Source organism: Triticum urartu, chromosome 6A (genome assembly GCF_056163025.1).
Source record: "Triticum urartu cultivar PI428250 chromosome 6A, HENAU_Tu73, whole genome shotgun sequence".
In the NCBI taxonomy this organism is placed as follows: Eukaryota; Viridiplantae; Streptophyta; class Magnoliopsida; order Poales; family Poaceae; genus Triticum; species Triticum urartu.
In genome coordinates, this window is record NC_141878.1 from 38543277 (window position 1) to 38563975 (window position 20699).

Sequence of the window (20699 nt, forward strand, 5' to 3'; positions counted from 1 at the left end):
CCTACGTGCCCGTTGATGACACGGGTGCTCCGGCGACGACACCGGGTAAAGGTGACGCTACTGATCCTTTCATTATAGAGGATAATGGAAAGTCTCCATGTTCGTCATCAACTGTACGTACAAAAGACTTTTCGTATATGTCCCGAACCCCGCAGAATGCTGATATTTCTGGTGAGTGTATGGGTGGTTTGTCACCAACAAAGTCTGAAGACATGTCTGAGAGTTTCCCCGCAAAGAGCAACATAGGTAATGGTGAAGGCAGCGAGGACAATGAAGGTAAACGCAAACGAAATCCGTCGAAATATTGTCTATCCCCGTACGACCTTCTCATTACCCGGAACAAACGTGTTAAAAAAAAGTAAGTCAAGTACTACTTTATAATTCGTTCACGCGTTATGTAAATTTTTTATTATTTTTAACGAATGTAGCTGCATTGTTTTAGATCTGTTTGCATCGTCACCACATTCAATTCTAGCAAGTTCCCTTAATATGACTCCGGATCACATAGAGGCAGCCAGAGTTTTTGTTGAGACTCTCGCATCGACAAAGAAGCATGCACACCGAACCGTGGTCGATATGCCGCCACCAGATGGGGACATATGCACGCCAGCTATGCTTCACGATGTCCTGACTTTTAAATGGTTGAATGGCGCTGTAAGTATGAGTTTGGTTTTAACAAAACTCTCATTTATACTTCACAAGTTGACCTCATTTTTTGTTTATGTATGCACATAATCAATGCATATTGTAAACACTTACAACACCGTGATTTCTTTGATCGTTTCATATCAACAACGTGGTTCCCCAAATTTATGTTGGGTAGGGCTAGGGGAAAGACCAAGTCAATTAATGATTTGGATTCTGAACATGTTACAAAGAAAGCAAAAGTCCTCGCAAGAGTAATGGATGAGTATTTCAGACGGGACAAGGTATTCCTTTCATATTTATTTGTTTTTGTTAGTCATTATTATTTAATTGCACTAACATCATTTGCTTACTATATAGGCGTATTTTCCTATGCACGTTAATAATAATCATTGGATAACCATAGTGATGCACACCGTCAAGGAGGAGTTTCATGTTCTTGACTCAAATTCTAAAGGCGCAATAAGCAAAAGAATTCGCAATATGATTGCCACCCTGGTACGCTATAATTGTCACACTCCCATTCAAAACATTATTGAGTCATACATTAAATTCTGGTTTGTTAATTTGTTTCAGAGAGTTGAAATTTCTAAAGATATTATGGAGACCAACTCTACTCTTGAATCAAAAAAATTTCCAGATGTCTCATCGTGGCCAATTAATGAGTATAAAATGCCGAGACAACATGATGGGTAAGTTAAATGAATACAAGAAAGTGCATGTTATATCCTAAGCTGATCACACACATGTTTATTGCAGAGTGTCTTGTGGACTTTTTGTGATGTGGTGCATAAAATACTGGGACGGAGATCGCTGGACACATGAATTTGACCAGCAAGAGATTAATGAGTCAAGGCCGCGTATTGTCGCGGAAATCATTTTTTCTGAGGTCAACAGATTAGAGAAAGTGAAGATGAAAATTGTTAAAATCATGGAGAAGGAGTAGGTATTAGCATTGGTAGGGTTTTAGTCCCATAGAAGGTTTCCCTACCGTTGTTGGATACTGTGATCGATTGTAATGCGACATGGCACTGGGATAGTTTTCGATAATTTTTCACGTTTTATTTATTGCTTTCGTGAGACACTAAAAATTTAAATGCGTGTGGGAAAGTAATATTTTTTCTGTCCTAAAATGTATCAATTTGCCTCTGCGATATTACATGTACTGTTGTTGTTGTTCCTACTCGCGGCGGTCATTTTTTTATTAAAAAATATGCCCGCCGTCCTGAGTTGGTGCGATGTGGATAAAAGCTGCACAATTTCTCACGTCGATTCTGGTGGCAGCAGCGGCAATCGGTCTGACGAATATTCCAGCCCGTGCGGTGGCCGACAGCCGAGCCAGTGGCGGGCCCGCGCAGTGCAGGTAGTGCGGGCTGGCGCCATTCGTCCTGCGCCACGGGGTGGGTCTGCTGGCCCAGCAGCCGGCCGACCGACCAGCTGCGCACCGGGTGGCACACGTCTCGTCCCGCCCAGCCAGCGGCACACATGCAACGATCCCGAGGGGGAATATGGCGATCTGTCGGCCCATAAACGACGCGCGTCGGGCGCGTGGGCCGATCCTTTTCGTGTGCGGATACGGACGCTGGCGCTTTGTGCCGAGTAGGTTTAGTCCCACCTCGCCCGCGGAGAGACGCGCCGACCGGTTTACATACCCGCGTCTTCGCCTTCTCACAAGCTCGCTACAGAACATGATGCCCTGCTGTGCGCCGTGGCCTCCCCGCTCGGCGGCCGAAAGGCCTCGCCAGAAGGCGTAGTAGTTTACCATCCGCGCGCGCGCCCGGCCACGGCTGGGGCTTTTTTTTTACAAAACAATTGTCACATACATTACAGTTTAAAGATCTTCATAAGTTTACTATGTCATTACAGCAGTAACACATTCATACAAATATAATATGTTTCACACATAATAATATAAATCGCATGTCTCATAACATTGAACAAGGTGGCATAAACATTAACTCAAAGTGCCATGTCTATTATTCTTAAACAAATAAACTGAAAGTGCTAACGACTTTCATCAAACAAGGTGGTTTAAAGAATAAACTCAAAGTGCCATGTCTCTTATTCTTAAACAAATAAATTGAAATTGCCAGTGCCTTCAACTGATTATGAGTACTTCATCTTTATGCCCGGTTCCTACATAACAAATTGTAAACAAATAATCAGACAATTGTGAAGACAAAACCAAAAAATATTTGAAAAAATGAAAAACTTACTTTTCATTCTCAGGGCACGTTTGCCGTCTATGGCCCTCTTTCTTACAAATGCCACAAAGAGGACCGGGTTTTTTCTCAGAAAATGATTTTGGTCTTCCATTCTTTGTAACATTTGGATCTTTCTTTGCCCGCCCTGTCCTGCTCTGTTTAGGGGCGCCCTTCGTGGAAACTTTCACGGGATCACCTATGACATTAACATGTTGTTCCGGCTGACGTGGATCCTCATGCACATTTCTTGTACTACCAACAGCATCATCATCAGGGACCTTTTTCTTCGCTATTATATTCTACAGACACTGCATCAACTCATCATAGACGAATGGATCATTTGAAGCAACATGAAAAGCTTCAGCTCCTATTATACTAAGTTGACTATAGCGAGCACGCTGCTCTGCCCCTGTCCAACCCCAGCCAAACAAGTCGCTCTTTCGCTGTGCAGGCAGCCCACCTCTCGCAACTTTCGACATCCTCTTAAGGATGCAACACTTAGGTATTTTAGATTTTTAAAGATGAACCAACACATACAGAATGTGTTTGCAAGGCAATCCTTTCTGAAGCATTCGTTCACAATTGCAGTCTATCGTATTCTCAGAGTTTTCAGCTCGATAATTCACGCTGAACTAAAATTTCCGGTTATTTCTCCATGTCACGATGAAGGTGTGGCAGTCAACTCCCACTAGCGTCTCAAAAATCTCAAGTTCTCCCATCTTCTTCAGATCTTGTTGAAGAATATAAAAATTGGAATGAGTGAATACTTCGGCGGCATGCTTCTCAATATCCTTATATTCTGTGACTGATGGTGGCAATGACTGATTTGAAACACAGTCATCATGCGCCTCGTTCTCACGTAGTCGGACTATGCAATTCTCATAATGCACAACTAGGTCAACAATAGTCATACCGCCGTCCAAGTGCAGGTGAAGACAAGAGTTAAGACTTTCACTCCTTTGATTACTGCGCATACCCAGAAAAAAACCATCTGACAGATATGATGCTGCCCACAGACTCCTCTTCATGTACATCCTACTCAGCCACTCTTCTGTTTTATCAGTCTTCCATTTACGGACGAAAGCGTGCCATCTCGCCTCAAAGTTGGCTGGAGAGGTGGAGTAGTACAAGAGTGCCCTGAACTCACTTAGTGATTTGTAATTAAGGTGCTTCTGCATGTTTTTTTCCACGTGCCATGAGCAGAGACGGTGCAACACATCAACCAAAACCAACCGAATAGCTCGTATCATTGCAGCGTCTCCATCTGTGATGATTGACCCTGGCTTTTTCTGACAATTGGCCTTCAGGAATGTCTGAAGCAGCCACACGTACGTCGCTTCGGTCTCGTCAGACACAATGGCACAACCAAAAACTGTGGTGCAACGGTGATTGTTTACACCAACAAAGGGGATGAACAGCATACCATATCTGTTCATCTTATACATGCTGTCGAACACCGTCACATCTCCATACAATTGATAGTCCCGCCGCGACTGTGCATCACACTAGAACATGCTCTTCAAACGGCCCTCCTTATCGAGCACGTACTCAAAGAAAAACTCTGGATCCTTCTCCTTTCTGCTCCTCATAATCCCGATTGCCGTGTTAGCATCACCCTTCGCAATCAGCTTCATTTTTTCTCGGCAACATAGATTGTACACGTCTCGTCTCAGAAACCCACACTTATCATACGAGCCATACCTGCTAATGAAGTTGTCAACGATGATATGCTTTCTGATCCCAGCTCCTTCCATCGCCAAGATCTCAGCTATTTGGTGATCTCCCATCACTCGATGTGACCGCAGAAATACCACCTCATCTGGTCTAGCCAACAAATGGTTGTGATCATCCATAGAAGCTGCCACGAACCGAACTCCACGTCCTTTGTCCAACTTCACGACTAAATGTGCGCCACACTCGCAACGAGTCTCTGGTCTTAACCTGCGTGTACGGCCCTCCGGGTTTAAAAATTTACTGAGACGTTTTCCTGCCCTCGAGCAAACGTATCTCCTATACCGAACAGTGGTTGAAAGTCCTTTTCCTCGTTTCACCTTATCTTTTCTGATACTGAATCCACGGTCTTTGGCGTAGTTATTATAGAACATGTGAGCCTCCCATTGTGATGCAAATGGCATACCCATAACCTTCAACTGTGTCTCCAGCGCACGTTGCTGGATTTCAGCTTCCTCAATGTCCATATTAGCTCCATCCTCATGCTCATATCCATCTTCACCACTCCAATCATCAAAGTTAGCCTAAAATATTCCACATAAGCAAGTGTAAGTTGTCATAACCATTTTTTTATTATTCAATGACATCTTAAATTTTGGACCGAACCTGGCTTATGTTATCCCCGAAAGATTCAACACCATGATTTTCCTCGTTCTGAACGTCAATATCCTCCTGCACATAAAAAAATCATATGCACGTGTAAGTACCATATGGTTCTTCATCCGACGAAAAGAATGTACATGACACTTACGTTTTCACTACAAGCACCCTCCTCCTTCTTTTCAAAATCCTCTTCAGGTAAATTATCGTACGACGACCAGGATTCATTGTCGCTGCCATCATCATCATCTTTACTATCATTACCATTCGTACGATCAACACTATCGCTATCATCCCAACTCGTGTCCAAAAACAGATCCGTAAATCCAGTTTCTTTATCCATTAAATGATCTCTCAACCAACACTGCAATATTATAATAAAAAATTGATCTATCAATTTTAAATCAAATTAAATGTACTATGATCATACAGATGAGAAATTCTTATCTAACAAGTGATTGCACATAATTATTTACAGATTCAATTTTTGACGAACTAGACGGCTTACATGGCATGCACGTGCACTTCGGCCGGCCTGGCGTGGCTGCGGACGGCGAGGACGTTCCCGGAGAGGTTGATCACGGAGTTGCGGGCGGCAACGGCGTCCACGTAGGCCACGTCACCGTGACGACCTGCACGGAGGCGACATCACGTACGGCGGGCGACTCCAAGATCTGTCCGCGCCGGCCAGATCCCGGGTGAAGACGGGGAGAAGGCGGCGATCGGCCGAACGGGAAGACGTTGGAATTGGCAGCGTGATCACGTCTAGATCGGCGGGGAAAGGCGGCTATCGGCGGGTAAGGGCGGCGATCGGCGGGTAAGGGCGGCGATCGGCGGGGCGGGGCGACGTTGCAATGGGCCGCGTGATCAGCGCAGGTCGTGTTTTTTTTTTGCGCGAAGGGGAGAGGGTAGTTGCGAGCGGCCGTATCAGATCGAGCCGTGCGCTCGGCTCTACCTGTATGGCCACGCCGCATATGGCGCGGGATACGTTAAGCACCGTATGCCTAAAATGCCCTTATACGTTAAGCGGGGGGGGGGGGGGGGGGGGGGGGGCGGTGTACCGAAGCAGACCTCTTCTGATGATTACAAGCTGTTACCAGTCTGCTTTTATTTTCCTTCTATTCTTCATGGTGTTCCCCGTTTGATCCCCTTGGACCTTGGTTGTGTAGGGTGACTGAGAGGAGCTTGTCATACGAGCCTACGGAACCACTGCATTGCCACAGGCTGGTTACTACCCAAGACCGACGTTCTGTGTTGTCTAGTGGTAACTGGATGCAATACGTCAGCTATGTGAAGGACAGCTTGGCGGACCAACCTGTCAAGCTCGAGCTGTTCCTCTGGTTCCTACGCAATTTCAAGAACTGGACGTATGTCATACATAAGCAGTAGCATTAACAACAATTTACCGTTTCTTCCTGTTTTTGTGTTGTGATCGACCGAAGTTGAATCCTGTTAGTTTTGCAGAATTGATTTTGCAGCCAGCTCAATAAAGGCCGTGTTAGAAGGACAACCCAAGCTCATCCATCGGTTTAACGAGTTCTTCCCTAACAATCATCAGATCGAGGACAGCACCTCAAGGAGCAGCCGGTCTGACCATCCATCTTTGGCCATTCATAGCTCCTGCTTGTTAGGAAACACCTCGTATCATTGATTCCTGCCGCTGGTCTCTCTTTTGAATTTGTACTGCGTGTTTTGCAGTGGAAATATCACGGTCGCGGCCAGGGCCAGGGCCATCCTTTGCCCAAAGGAGCACAGCATCAGCCTGTGATGAAGCTCAAGGAGAAGTAACAGCAGCCGAAGATGGTTGATGAGTGGAAGCCTCTTAACTAGGAACAAGTCATCTTTTCGATAAAGGGTGAATTTTATTAGCTTAAAGAGGAGCATCAAGAGGATACAAACCCAAAAGGCACACACCCGGCCTCTGCATAGCTAGGATGCACACAGCCAACACCAACACACGCGCACCAAAAAACACGCCAGATAGCAAAGTCATATAAGACCAAAGCTATGTGTAGGCGAGTAAAAGAAAAACCCGAAGCGACCAGATCCACGATCGGCAAACTATATCAACGACCATATCCGCACCAACCATCTCATGACATCACACAGACGACGAGGTTCTTCAACAGTATCGCCTTCAAAAAGGGAGCAACACTCAAGTGTTGCCGTCACCGGATCCAACCACCAAGACCTGAATCTAGGTTTTCACCCTGAAGAATCAGATCAAGCATATCCGAGCAATGCCTTCAACAAGATAATGACGTAAAAAAAACATCGCCATTGCCAGGTATAACCAGCTCAGGTCAACCTAGGCTTTTACCCCGGATCTCGCGACCGGGTGCTCACAGCACCACCTTCGAAGTCACTCAAGTGTTGTCGCCGCCACTTTTCCGTAATCCCAGCAGCTACATACGATGACCGCCGCCACTGCACAACCATTACTCTGCGTCAAACCGACGTCTATAGTTTGCATCTCACCACCGAAGTCAACCATTGGACATAGAGAGATTAACCCTCCCGAAGATCCCTCGGTGACCACCATCACCGTGGAGCCGCAAGAGGTCACTACAACACAGTCTGCAGTCATCCCACTCGACCGATCGAATCTGGATCACCACCACCAAGCCGTCCAGATCTGAATTGAACAACCACGCCGGATCGGTCATGAACAGACCATGATCCAGAGTCGCTGGAGCCCGCGACCTCGTTGCCTCCACGCCCTGCAGCAAGCCGGAGCCAAGCCACAAGAAGAGACAAGCCGGCGTCGCACGAAGGCGCCCATCCAGCAGAGGGCAGTCTTACGGTCGCGAGAGAGTTGTGCCGCCCGACCATCAAGTCGCCGCAGCAGGACGCCCATGCAGGAAGTGGAGCTGCATCGTTGCCCCGTGCAGCCATGAACCGAGGAGCTTTCCCCATGCAGCCGCCGCCACACGCAGATCCAGAGCGCCGAGGAGCCGCCCGCCGCCAGAGAGAAATCCACCGCCGCCGGCACCACGCGGGCCTTGCCCGGCGGCACGCGCCGGCGGCGGCTGGGGAGGAGGGAGGTGGTGGGGAACAAGTGTACCTATGCATGCATGCCATGCCTGTGCGTGTTGCTGGATGGATGAGAATAATTTACCAATGGTGATAGTAGTAGTAGTAGTAGTTGTTGTTGTTAGATTTGAACTCTTTGTATGCTTTAACGGCATCTCGCTGCTGCCTTGCGTCGCGACGAGCACTGTGGTGCATTGTGCGAGGTCGTGCGCTGCCCCAGTAGTGAGGTTTACGAGCAGACCCAGTTTGTCATGCGTTTTCTTCCAGCCCAATTTTGTTTGTGCGTTGTTTACCTGAGAGCATTGTGTTTGTGCTTCAGGAGCATCTGCTTACCTGCGAGCATTTGTTTTTGTGCTTGCCTTAAGAGAAGAAGATACCGCTGCTAACAGGTTTTTTTTTTTGGAAGATCCAGCTATAGCTGGCATTTCATCGATTTAGCAGATAGAGGGCGACAAAACAATGTTGATCAAGTGATCAGGGGAGTGGAAGAGAGGCAAAAATTATAGCCAGCCTAGTACCATTCCTAAGCTGGCTAACGATCTTGTGCGCAGCTCCTCACGGCATGTTCCCAAAAGGGTGCTCTATACATTTTGCCCCTGCAATCCTCCTTTGTTCCATGTCGCAGCGGCAGGCCTCGGTGGTGTGGCTCACACTGGCAATTTTCCTTTGAATGTGTATGCATTTCGTTCCAGCCATATTTGCCATGCAATCAGGGCGATCATTGATTTGGTGCATATTGATGCTTTTGTGGTCAAGCCCGGCCGCGAGTTGAATAGGTGCTTGGATTTGAATTCCGTCAAAGACCTCCTGCGTGTAGAGCAAAATTTGTCCTTGTTGACAAAACTGGAATAGGTGTCTCTGCTTGCTGTGTTTCACACAGTCAGAACCACGCGGGGATGCACTCTTCTTCTTTTCTTTTTTTGTGTGCTTAAAAGCGATTTCATTTATTAAGCTGGATGGAGATCCTCTGAACATAGTTGTTGCCATGGTTTTCACTTTCAGTGAGGTTTTGATGAAATTCACTGAATTTACACTTAAATAATTACGTTTCGGCCAAAATATTTCAGCAATTTCAGTACTGCAGAAGAATTCAAAAATAAATAAATATAGTTTTAAAAAAATGTCAAAACTTTAATTGAGTTCAACTAAATATTTCATTCATTTGGCTGAAATGCAAAATGAAATCACTAAAATTCACTGAATTTCGGTGATTTCGGTTGGTGCTGAAATTTTTCTGAAACTGGGAATTGAAAACCATGGTTTTGGTTTGTGGTACATTAACAGAGCCAGACCGAAGCCAACTGATGTCCTAGCTTCTACACGACCAAAGGAAGCCAATCTATGACTGACAATATTTTGGTGCCTGCTAATACGAGCAATAGAGCTACGCCTTTCACCTAAAATTACCTTGACTTCGCTAATCATCATCGCGTTCTGTGACCAGTGCTCAGTCCGTGCCCAGATTGATTGTACCGCATCAAGGCAGTCCATCACCACATCAACCAGGAGCTGTGACCATTGCATAGCAAAATTCAGACCTCCAAACGAGCCAAAAGCTCCGCTTGTAGAGGTCCGGCGCAGTTGTGCACACTCCTACACACTGACAAGATGATGGCATCGTTGGTGTCTCTCAGGACCTTGTCAGCGCCCGCCTCACCCAATTCCTCACAGAAAGATCCGTCGACGTTCAGCTTCACACATCCTTGGGCAGGGGGTTGCCACCGCGAAGATGGAGATTTTTAAGAGAAGGTGCCCTGAAAGGTAGCATGAAATAAGATAATGCTTTTACTAATAATTAGGTACGCAATTAGGAGCTTTGCTTCGTACACCCACTTAAAAATTTACATGAATTTAAAGTTACTTAAAAGGGCATTCTTATACATTCATGATCAGCTAAGTCTAATCCCTATTCTTCCAATGCATCTACCAATAGATCGGAACAATCTATATTTTTGATTGAAAGGGTAATTCTAATCTTGGAGGCGCTACCAAGGCCTTTAGCTGCGCCCCTCTTTGGGGTCAGGGGGAACCCTACGTCCGGGTCCCCGTACCAGATAGTGACAGCATCACGGTGTCGTCTTCCTTCTTGAAGGCACTATTGCTTGCTCGCGGTGTCCTTGATTTTGGCTCAACGTTGTTTAAATTCTTGTTAGTTTGGCATCACCACTCTTAGCTCGGGTTTGGTAGGTTAACTGTGATGTATCCTCTGTTCGGGCCGAGCATCCCTTGTCTCTTTGCTCCGAGCATCATGTTCATGCCTGCCTGCGTTCGTGTCATGTGTACTCCACTGTACTCATTCTTCTCCTTCTATCAATAAAATGATACGCAAGTTTTGCGTATTTGCGAGAAAAGAATCCTCATCGTTAATTTGCATCAAATTTGTGAACTTATCTATGGATGTACCAAAGAAAAAATCTGCAATTAGTTAGGAGACGTTACCCTTCAAATAAAACTGCATGTATTCTCCCGCAATTCAATAATACACATAGAGGGTTTGAGGATAATAGTTAATTATTAGGGAAAAGAGAAGAAGGAATGAAATCGTACTTCTTTTAAATTGGCTTGCACGAAACTTTGAAGAGGTTGATGGGGTGGTTCTAAAGAATGCTCCGCAAAACTGTAAGATGACTTGCCATGATATACAACAAGAGTTGATCAAAAGTTGTGCCCAGCTGACTACTAAACTAGTCATTGAAGATCTTGATGGTGAACATTTTGCAGTACTTGCGGACGAGTCTAGTGATGTGTACCAGAATGAACAGCAAGTTGTTTTCTTGTATTATGTGGATATGAAAGGAAGGACAGTTGTGAGAGTTCTTGGTCTTGCCATGTTGAAGACACTTCCTCTTTCACACTTAAAGCTACAATTGAGGACATGCTTATGACATACAATCTGAGCTTTGCAATGGTCCGTGGGCAAGGATATGACGGGGCTAGTAACATGAAAGGTAATGCTAATGGCCTGAAGAAACTAATCATGGATGAGTCTCCTTATGCCTATTATGTCCATTGTTTTGCCCATCAACTACAATTAACTCTTGTTGCAAATAAGAGTGGTGATTCTTATTGGTTCTTTCAACAGCTGGCATGTTTGCTAAATGTTCTAGGTTATTCTTGTAAAAGATGAGAATGCTTTGAATAGCTCAAGCTGAGGAACTTATTGCTGCATTAGAGTTGGAAGAAGTAGAAACCGGGACAGGTTTGAATCAAGTAATGGGTATTGGAAGGCCATATGATACTCTTTGGGGCTCTCACTACAAGACTATCAACCATGTTATCTCTATGCATCCCGCAATAAGGTGTGTTCTCATCAATATTACAAAAGAGTATAACGACACGGAGGCTGTAGCAGCAATGACTATGTTGACATCATTTCGGACAATTGAATTTATTTTCATGTCACACTTGATGCAAGAAATATTTGAATACACCGATGACTTGAGTAGAGCTTTGCAAAAGAAAGAAGATATTGTTAATACTAGGAAGATTGTTGATCTCACAAAGCTACACTTACAATGCTTGTGAGAAGATGAAGGGTGGAATGATTTTCTTCATAATGTCACTTCTTTTTGTGTAAAGCACAAGATCAAAGTTGTTGACATGCCTTATTATCCTGCCGGGAGACCAAAAAGAGGGTTCTTTAATGGCACAAAGAATTATCATCGCTTCAAGGTTGAAATGTTTGCGGGTGTCATTGATACGAAACTTCAAGAGTGGATGCAAGATTTGATGAGGTAAACACTGAATTGTTTACTTGCATTAAGCACTCAGTCCACGTGATTCATTTGTTGCTTATGATAAATAGATGTTGGTTAGGTTTTCTAGAAAGTTTTATGCTAAGGATTTCACAAATGATGAATTGTCAAGACTTCCATGGCAATTAAGCATGCAAATTTCTCGTGTGCATATGGATAAAAGGTTTAGCAATTTGAAGAATCTATGTGAGCTTTCAGTTTTGATGGTTGAGACAAGAAAAAAGTGAACAATATTATACTGTTTACAAACTTCTTAAGTTGGTGCTCATTCTTCCGGTAGCCACTGCTAGCATTGAGAGGGTATTTTCCTCAATGAAATACGTGAATAATACGCTAAGAAACAAAATGGGTGATGAATATTGGAAGAATTGCTTGGTTACGTTCGTTGAGAGAGAATTCTTCAAGCAAGTGAAAGATGAGGATGTCATCAATCTCTTCCAAAAAGGGGATCGTAAAATTACATTGCAATTTCCTTTGTCATTTGTAATCTTTCTTACCACAATGATATTTTTCTACTATTATCGCTGTATAGTCATTGAGTCATTGATGTTTCCATCTTACTGTACATTTATTGTTCTATTATATTGCTTTGGCAATTTTTTTACAAGAATACCTAGTAGCAAATTCCTGGCTCCGCCACTGCTTGGGAACCACGAGGAAGATATCATCGTTGGTGAGGTCAGACAGGAAGGTCTCGCACTGGCCCACGCTGAGCTACATGGCAGCCCACACCATGGCATCGAGGGTCAACTTGGGGTGAAACGGCGGGACGAGCCACAGACGCCCGTGCAGATTGATGTGGCGCCACGGCTCCGGCTCCTCCCGGGCGGCCCATTGCCAAGAGCGGCACACGCCGGCCGCGCCGCTGAGTAGGAGCTCGGCCTGGTCCAGCCTGTGGAGGACACGGGACATCAGGTCCGGGTGCAACTCCTCCCATTCCCTTTCCGGCAATGACACGGGCATGAACTTGAACACCGACACGTGGAACGTCCGTGTTTTTTTCTTGGATTAACGGCTTCGTGGTGCCGCCACCCTCCCAGCAGTGATGATGTCGGCATTTTGGTTGCGATGTGAACGACGTGGCAAGCTGGCAGTATGTAGGTCGATTCGCTGGCCTGATCATGGCCCGTCTAAAATGTTGAGCTATCTATTGCGCTATAAGAGCAAGTACAAAAATGGGCCTATATATGACATGGAAACATCATATATAGCCATCAATTGGCTATACTATTAACCATGCTCTAACGGGCTATAGAGATTCCAAGGCAGCTGTCCACGGTAAGGCATTGGCCAAGCTCTACATAGGCAGGCATGGGTAAGTTTTTTCTGACCTGTTTGGTTTTGCCCTAAAAAGTAACAAGTTGAGAATTGGCATTTTGTACTTCTACGTGGCGCCATTTACGGGTCATTGGCAGCAAACTGAACGGGTCTATGGAGAATTTTGTGGTGCATCAGTTTTAGCATTACCAAATGTTGGTTAATTAAGCAAGCCAAACGAGCCTCTCTTTGTTGTGTGTGATTTCAGAATTTGATGTAAAGCTGAGTTAACAATCTGCTTGTGCTAGGGGTAGGAAGGTTTTGCACCGGGAGAAGATGACAAATGTCTCAGTCAGAAGGTAAAGGAATTAGAAAATAAAGAACACAATTTGGCACATTCACCTCACAAGCACTTAAACTTGTTTTGAGCGAAATGAAACAAAAGATGTAGAAAAAAAATCAGGAGTATATTATTGAGCGAGTTTGCACGCGCCTTTGAGAGAGGGCATTGAAACATTATTGACATATATACACCCTTACATTAGCTTAAGTACCTACGCATGCTCTTGATGTCAAGGATATTCTCATATTCTTCGAGATTGGCATCATCAACATCATCACCGTCACCAAGGTAGTAGCAGTAATCATAATAGGGATCGTCTTGGTAATGCGGATATGACCAGGTACGACAGTAGTTACATCTGGGCTTGTAGGGATGGCAGCAGTTACAACCAGTATAGTCATCGTAATAGTTGCTCCAGTACCAATAAAGGTCATCCATGCTCATCCAGGCAAGATTTTCTGGTGGGTTATCAATGGCAATAGGGTCGCACACTGACATGTTAAGGTACTCTAGGTCATGGCAATTGTCTAGGATAGATAGCAGAACTTCCCTACCGAAGGTGCAACCGACAACATCCAAGGAACGTAGTTTGCGCATCCTTGGAGCCGCAAATGTTATCGCATAACCAGCATGGCAGTTCTTTCCCGAGACATGTCTGAAGTGCTTTAGCAGTGGGCATGCTGTAGCGACAAGTTCATATACCTCCCTACTATATATTTGCGGACATTTCGAAATCTCGAGCTCCTCAAGTAGAGGTAACATCTTAATCACCGCCGCAAATCCTTCATCGGAGACATAGCACCTATGGAGATGGAGGCACTTTAGTGCAGGTGCCCTGCAATATATGACAAATAAATAATTAAGAATGCAATTAATCAAAGAGAAATAAATGCAGATGCATCGTATTCTCCCTAGTTAATCCAACCAAACTATAAAAAAACCTAACAACGGGGGGACAGACTTTCGAAAGGTTTGGGATATATAATTAACTAATTAGGGAGAGAAAAGAAGGAAGAAATCTTACTGCTTGGCGAGCAAGAGGAGGATATCGTCGTCGGCGAGGTTGGTCAGGAAGGCCTCGCACTGGCCCTGGCTAAGCCGCAGGGCGGCCCGCACCATGGCCTCGAGGCTGAACTTGGGGTGGAACGGCGGTACGAACCACAGGCCGCCGCGCAGGTCGATGCAGCGCCACAACTCCGGCTCTTCCCGGGCGGCCCGCCGCCAGGAGCGGCACACGCCCGCCACGCCGCCGAGCAGGAGCTCTGCCTGGTCCAGCTTGTGGAGGATGCAGGAGATCAGGTCCGGGTGCAGCTCCGCCCAGTCCCTCTCTGGCAGCGGGACCGGCGTGAACCAGAACACCGACACGTGGTACGTCCGTGTCTTTTTCTTGGATCGACGGCTTCGTGGTGCCGCCGCCGCCGGCGGCGGTGACGATGGCATCGTGTGTGCGATGTGAACGATGTGGCCTGATCACAGCCCGTCTAAAAACGTCGCTGTTATCTGATTATGAGTACGTAACAGATTGGAGATCCACTTTTTCCGGAGCGACTCGGGCGGCTCCCGATCCACTTTTTCGGGCGACCTTCCCGGTGCGTCCTCCCCTCGCCGCCGCTAGTGATCACCGCCGGTTTCCCCGCCACTTAGTTCTGCCAGCCACTTCTAGTAATTATAAGATTTTAAAAAAAATGCACATGCTGTACTGTGGTGTACACATTACAGTTCATGTAATACATATTGTTCATATGTACATACACATAGCATATATAGGTTGGCATGGAGCGCACAAGTTTACATACATCATCATCGATTTACAAATTTTTATAGGCTGTGATAGAGCACACACACAGATCATCAATGTTCTAAATCGAAAAGAAAGAAAATAGGGACAATTAAAGGGATGAATAGGGTAAACCGCTGCTCCTCCTAGTAGCCTTCTGCTCACCCATTCTTTTCCAGTTGGATCCCTACCTGCAAAAGAAAAATAATATGAATCCACGAATCCGTGAACCAAAGCAAAAATGGGTATCAACCAGGTGAGAATCCACCCGGTAAACATTACATAACATGGGTAACATGTTTTATCTAGAATGAATCTACAAGAGACGTATATGCGAATTTAAAGAGTTAAAGTATGCAGATTCTAAAGAGTTAATGTTGTGTGTATACACACTGAAAGGGAAACAACTAGCAGATGCATAAAGGATGTAAAGCATGGCTCGGCAAGTGAGCAAGCTTAGAAAAATTCCTCACGGATAAGGAACAAACAAATAGACATTAGTAGAAAAAGAGCCATTTGTCCCGATTGGTAAGGCCCATCTGTCCCGGTTGGCGAACCAGAACTAAAGAGTCGTTACTGATGCTTCAGGCCTTTAGTCCGATTCTTACACGAACCGGGACAGATGGGCCTCCACGTGGCCGCTGCGGCGAGCCCAGGCAGGAGGACCTTTGGTCTCGGTTGGTGGCACCAACCGAGACCAAAAGGCATCCACGCGTCAGCAGCTAGCAGGAGCTGTGTTTTTTTTAAGAGGGTGGTTTAGGGGGTTTGGGGGTTAATTTAGGTTGTTACCTAGCTAATAGAGAGAAGCGTCCTCTCTTATCTCCGTGTTTGGTTTACCAACAGTACTGCTATGCCTAAACGTGGGTTAGATTGAAGTAAAGGCAACATATATGTGGTGTATGTCGAAAGTAATACTAATCCTAACTTGATCAAGTTTGGATTAGTACTACTTTCGACATGCACCACATGCATGTTGCCTTCACTTTAATCCAATTCATGTTCATTTCACCCACTGATATATAATAACTCTTCATGCTCACATCATGCATCATCATAATAACAAGTCCTACTGATCATCATCATACATCTTCTACTCGTTATTAATAATAAATCATACGATCATCATCCTCATAGTCATTGAACCAACCCTACTTAATTGTTCTTAGCACATAATCATCAGTATTAGGTAGGACCTAAATACCCTCTTTAAGGTAAAATAGCATAAAATAACATAGACCCTGACTCTCCATTATGGAGAATGGAGATCATCCTGTCTCCAATTCTTGTGCTTCGCTTCCTTTTGCTTCCAAGAACCTCCTTACGACTGTTCATACATTTTTTTCCATTGTTTGATTAGTATGTCTCCACTTCTTTTAGAAATCCGGTATGGACAGTTCAGATTCGTAGGATGACCTGGATATATGTTCATGGCTACCATTCTGATATATCAAATGAGGCACACAATCCATCGGGATTCTCTGTTGAAAAACATAGTAATAACTTCATAGTTAGCAATGATATATACTAATTTTAGAAGTATGCAAAAGATGCACGGATGTCGTAATAGTAAAAAATCTTATCAGGGTATCTTCATTGTAGTTACTGTGGTTCAATACGTGCATTGGTGGCACGTATTGACCATAATATTGAGGAGTTTAATTGTAGATATTATAATTCTCAATATCAGTACAAAATGCAATCAAATGATTTTTCTCCTGATAAGTTAATTTGAAGCCATCGGTGTAGTGGGTTTTGTCTACCATCTTCCGCACATTCTTTCAAGAATGAAAATAAGCTGTCAATGGAAATAAGCTGTCAATTATTTTGAAATAAACGATATAAATTAGTTAATAACTATGTTTGAGAAACTCACATAGTGGTAGAATTGGAGGCATATCAACAAGGACCCAAATGTCCATATTGTCTTGCTCGATTTCAGGATCACTAAAATTCATGGTGACAAGCATATCCTCATGAAAACCATACATCTTGCAAAAGTGCTTCCCATTTTTTGCAACCAAAATGGGTTACGCTCTCAGAATTGTACAGTTTTACTTCGAAATCCATACCATGATGGGTCCTTGGGTGAATTTTTTTTGTTTCCATCCTTTCATGGTCTTCAAGACCCATCCTCTCCAAGCCATAGTGTCTTGCATGGCATGGGATAAGCTAGTCGAATTGTAAAAGATGAAAATTACACGTTGAAATAGTTGAAGTCGTGCTTTACGGAAAAAAAAATTGTCGTCGTTGCGTACCGTTTCAACATCGAAGGTCTTCTCGAGGTTAATGCTGAAGCGCCGGTCTTCATCTAGGTGAGGTCTTTCGCATAGACCTCGGTCGTCGTGGCACCAGTCGTACTCCCTCGGGAGACTTTCGTCTTCCGAGTACGACATTTCCTATGTTCATAATTCAAATATTAAACTTGTACAATTAATCAAATGCATACTTCTTGCATAGTGCTCTCCAATTTTAGCATTCAAAGTAGTAGTAGTTTTCCAATTTGAGCATTTAATAAGAAAAACCAAATCTAAAATAAAGTAGTATTCAAATTAGCATGCATTCAATTATAAGCAAAACTACATCATCTCTTGCGTCCGTACATCGTCGAATATTATCACTAATACACCTCGAATACTATCATACATATAGCATCGCTAATACAGCTAGAACCGTAGCGTCCGACGGGTATCGGCGTGGGCGGTGGACACCCAAAGAGAAGGAACCATCACAGGATCATAGCTCCAGTGAGATACCTGAAGAACCTGCCAGGTATTGTCGAACCTGCCCTCCAACGCAACCATGTAGCGACGGACGTGCTCGTCCTCCTCGCTGACACGGTGACGTACCACCTTCGCGGTGTCCGGAAGCCTCGACACCGTCACTGTCCCACGCGACCGTCACCAAACAAGGATCGGGTCAACGATGGGCTGGCTCCTCACCAACCTACGCCCCCCGGAAGGTAGCATCTCCCAATACCAGCCCAGCGAAGCCCAGTCCCGGACATGGCCCCTCTGATCAAGCCGGCCTCGTCCGCCGAGTCGACGACGAGGATGCGGGATAGGCATCGTCGACGTCGATGCGGGAATAATTTCTTGAACTGAAAAAATAAACTAGTTCTATTAATTTTCTTGCTAAAAATAAACTACTTCTATAGTAAAATAAAATAGTTTTATTAAATCAACTAGTTCAACTACTAAGCACTTACTATAAATAAAATAATGTAGTACTTAATAAAAATAAACTACTTCTATAGTAAAATAAAGTAGTTTTATTAAATTAACTAATTCAACTACTAAGCATTTACTATAAATAAAATAAAGTAGTACTTACTAAAAATAAACTAGTTTAACTAGTTCTATTATTTATCGACACCCCCCCCTCATGTCGAAGTTATCGGGGAGGGGGTATATCGACAACGACATACCCGATAAAAAATAAGAAGAGGAAGAAAAAGAAAAAAAAGGAGAAGAAGAAAGGAATAGAGGAAAAGATCGAAGAAAAAAAGAAGAAAAAAGAAGAAGAAGAAAGGAACAGAGTTCCTCTTCTTATTTATTTCTCCACTTCTTCCTCTCCTCTTCTTCTCCTTCTTCTTCTCCTTCTTCCTCTTCTTATTTTCCTTTTTCCTCTCTTTCTTTTTCTTCTTCTTCCTTCTTCCTTCTTCCTCTTTTGTTCCTTTTCATCATTTTACTTTTTCCTCTTCGATCCACTAACCTAGAATCTACTATCATAAAATGCAGTAACAGTAGAACTAATAACCTAAAATGCACTAAATCAACTAGCCTTAAATGTAACTTTTGCAACATAATTTTTTTCTAAATATGCACATATATATATGAACATATATATACATAAATTAACAAAAAATTCTATAAACAAAAAAAGCATACATCAATGCATACATATCCATGGATCATACATGCATCTACATATATATACATATACATACAACATCCATATATACATACATCAATGAATTACAAAAAAGTGTATGAAAAAAAACTAGAGAGCAGGACGGGACGGTGGCGCGGGGAAGGGAGGGGGCTCACTGGGCGGCGACGACGAAGCGCGGCACAGGACGGTGACGGCGAGGTCGGGGCAGAAGGCGGCCACGTCGGGGCATGGGTGGCGCGGGGCGGTGACGACATTGGGGCGGCGCGGGACGACGTCGGAGGGGCGCGGGACGGCGCGCGGCGACGATGGCGACGGCAAGACAGAGGGCAGCCTAATGGCGTCGTTGGGTGGAATCGAAGAACTAAACGAAAATTTTTAGGAGCGGCACACGCCCGCAACGCCGCTGAGCAGGAGCTCGGCCTGGTCGAGTTTGTGGAGGATGCAGGAGATCAGGTCCGGGTGCAGCTCCGCCCAGTCCCTCTCCGGCAGCGGGACGGGCGTGAATCAGAACACCGACACGTGGTACGTCCGTGTCTTTTTCTTGGATCGACTGCTTCGTGGTGCCGCCACCGCCGCCGGCGGTGACGACGGCATCGTGTGTGCGATTTGAACGATGTGGCGAGCTGGCACTGGCTTCGATATCGGTGGATCCATGGGATAGTTTTATAGTGTGCGCGCGGTACGTAGGTCGGTTTGCTGGCCTGATCACAGCCCGTGTAAAAACGTCGCTGTTATCTGATTCTGACAGACGTAACAGACTGGAGATCCACTTTTTCCGGAGCGACTTGGACCGCTCCCGATCCACATTTTCGGGCGACCTTCATAAAAGGTTACCAAACATGCTGAATGAACAGGGACATCAAGCATACTATGCCTGATCGATGCACCCAGACCCGGATAATTGGCATGCAGGAGGATTACCATCACAAACACACTAGAGTACTGTTACGCCATGCAGAAGAAACAGGATTTGTAATCTGGGATGCACGCCACTGATATAGATTGCTAGCCTATGGTCGGAACAAATATATGTCATCACAAACTTGATTAAAACACATAGTAGCAAGTCCAAAATCCCAATTTCGTCATGTTCGATTTTATTCGTTCGTCCACAAATAAGATGTAGCTACGATAAGTGTAAATTTCTTGCACATGTACACGGGCCGTAAAAGTATCTTACTCTAATCTGACTCACTAGGCGTTTCAATAGAATATGCTGGGATATCATGCACAATTAATGGCAGAACCAAGGTCAATGTGATGATCCCCGTGAAGATGGGACGGCGAAAGATGACGTTGGCGGATCGAAGAGCATGCGCATGCGGTGCGTGTTGTGGGTCGGCTAGACCTGTTCATGCTCTCGGTTCACCGCGGGGCAGCCTCGTGAGGCCAGCAGATTAGATGGTGTGAATTGGTGCGCTCAGAGCACATCATCAAGCTTGTAGGTGTAGCGACATAGATCG

The 20699-nt window shown here is 44.8% G+C and overlaps 2 protein-coding genes, 1 long non-coding RNA gene and 2 pseudogenes across 3 annotated transcripts; 1 reads left to right on the forward strand and 4 right to left on the reverse strand.

Annotated features, from left to right (window-relative positions):
* Positions 1–489: 489 nt before the first annotated feature.
* LOC147963617 (uncharacterized) lies at positions 490–1591 on the forward strand. Its single transcript, XM_087526944.1, has 5 exons — positions 490–653; positions 731–929; positions 1006–1143; positions 1222–1337; positions 1405–1591. The coding sequence occupies exons 1-5, from the start codon at positions 490–492 to the stop codon at positions 1589–1591; spliced, it is 804 nt and encodes a 267-aa protein (XP_087383070.1).
* Positions 1592–2857: 1266 nt separating this feature from the next.
* Positions 2858–4099, reverse strand: LOC147963618 (protein FAR1-RELATED SEQUENCE 5-like; annotated as a pseudogene).
* A 27-nt stretch (positions 4100–4126) lies between these two features.
* On the reverse strand, positions 4127–5047 carry LOC147963619 (protein FAR1-RELATED SEQUENCE 5-like; annotated as a pseudogene).
* An 8548-nt stretch (positions 5048–13595) lies between these two features.
* LOC147963620 (F-box protein SKIP19-like) lies at positions 13596–15028 on the reverse strand. The gene is made up of 2 exons (XM_087527786.1): positions 14593–15028; positions 13596–14403 (listed from the first exon to the last, which is right to left on the reverse strand). Exons 1-2 carry the CDS (start codon positions 15006–15008, stop codon positions 13767–13769), a joined length of 1053 nt encoding a protein of 350 aa, XP_087383912.1. The 5' UTR covers positions 15009–15028; the 3' UTR covers positions 13596–13766.
* Positions 15029–17241: 2213 nt separating this feature from the next.
* On the reverse strand, positions 17242–19853 carry LOC147963621 (uncharacterized). The gene is made up of 4 exons (XR_015608073.1): positions 19392–19853; positions 18099–18442; positions 17601–17741; positions 17242–17514 (listed from the first exon to the last, which is right to left on the reverse strand). It is a non-coding gene; the product is annotated as an uncharacterized LOC147963621 (long non-coding RNA).
* Between the last annotated feature and the right edge of the window lie 846 nt (positions 19854–20699).

Bases quoted from the DNA above. Each gene is read 5' to 3' on its own strand.
- LOC147963617 (XM_087526944.1), top strand. From the start codon at position 490: ATGACTCCGGATCACATAGAGGCAGCCAGAGTTTTTGTTGAGACTCTC. The intron at 930-1,005 runs GTATTCCTTTCA...CTTACTATATAG, and splicing joins AGTATTTCAGACGGGACAAG to GCGTATTTTCCTATGCACGT. The intron at 1,144-1,221 runs GTACGCTATAAT...AATTTGTTTCAG, and splicing joins GCAATATGATTGCCACCCTG to AGAGTTGAAATTTCTAAAGA.
- LOC147963620 (XM_087527786.1), bottom strand. From the start codon at position 15,008: ATGCCATCGTCACCGCCGCCGGCGGCGGCGGCACCACGAAGCCGTCGA. The intron at 14,404-14,592 runs GTAAGATTTCTT...CATATATTGCAG, and splicing joins CTCCTCTTGCTCGCCAAGCA to GGCACCTGCACTAAAGTGCC.